The sequence below is a fragment of the Loa loa genome, assembly GCF_000183805.2.
Source record: "Loa loa unplaced genomic scaffold supercont3.3497, whole genome shotgun sequence".
In the NCBI taxonomy this organism is placed as follows: Eukaryota; Metazoa; Nematoda; class Chromadorea; order Rhabditida; family Onchocercidae; genus Loa; species Loa loa.
In genome coordinates this window covers 1-989 of record NW_018111675.1, presented here as the reverse complement: position 1 = coordinate 989, position 989 = coordinate 1, and the positions used below count along the sequence as shown (strand labels likewise).

The 989-nt window shown below is 40.1% G+C and overlaps 1 protein-coding gene across 1 annotated transcript; it reads left to right on the top strand.

The window, feature by feature from the left end:
• Nucleotides 1-446: 446 nt before the first annotated feature.
• LOAG_15991 (hypothetical protein) lies at nt 447-976 on the top strand (the record flags this gene model as incomplete). The annotated part of the gene is made up of 2 exons (XM_003151479.1): nt 447-577; nt 634-976. The coding sequence occupies 2 exons, from the start codon at nt 447-449 to the stop codon at nt 974-976; spliced, it is 474 nt and encodes a 157-aa protein (XP_003151527.1).
• Between the last annotated feature and the right edge of the window lie 13 nt (nt 977-989).

The window sequence follows — 989 nt, the reverse complement described above, 5'->3', positions numbered from 1 at the left end:
TACTTATACATATATATAATTTCATTGTAGATATTTGCTCACAGCGTTCGCTTTCCATATATTTGTGAAAAGGATCGGGTAAAAAATCTTACAATTTTGGAAATTTATCTCCTATACCAAGTGATTGATAGGAGTGATGGATCATCAATTTTGGATTCCATCTGGAGAAAGTTTAAAGTGCAAGGCATCTGAACTATCCTCTCCAAGATAATCTCCACTTTCCTTTTAACTCAGCCATTTTAAGCAGTCGCATGGCCTGTCCGTCTTGGCTTAGAAAAAACCTAAAACATTAACTTTGTCAGGTGATCAGTTATCGTTTTATGAAGTAAATCACATGACAAGAGCAATGGTTTATGGGAGAAAACATACACTTGGAAACAAAATGACGAAAGGTTTAAGAGATGACATCCTTTTCCAAATTCATTTACAAAAATCATGCTGAAAAGATGATAAAACGTTTGAAGTTATATGATATGTGGTCAACATCCTATACTGTGATGTGTTGTCAACTTCCTATACTAGGTGAAAATAACACCGTGACACCTCTACCAGTCGAATTGAACGAGGGTGAGAAGGCGTGCGGTGAAAATATTAACAGACCAATATAAGATGGTGAAAAAAAGACGGTGACAGAGCGAATGGACTTGCGACTAGAGCGCCAAGCGCTGATGGTGAAAAGATGGAAGGGTTTAGAGCAAATGGACACATAATGGCCGGTGAAAGTACAGATGGTGATACAATACCTGGTGATAACGCATTGGGCGATAAGATGGACGGTGCCAGTGCAGCAGGACTTAGGATGCCGGGATTAAGGGAAAATGGTGATAAGACAAGCGTAGTAAATGCTACTGGTGACAAGACGGCAGGACTGAATACACTTGGACACAGGATCGTGGCGAGGAACGCACCTGGACTTAATATAGAAGGACCAAAAACTGATGGAGAAAGAAGTGCTAGCGAAAATACTAGCAGGTGATAGGACGGATGGT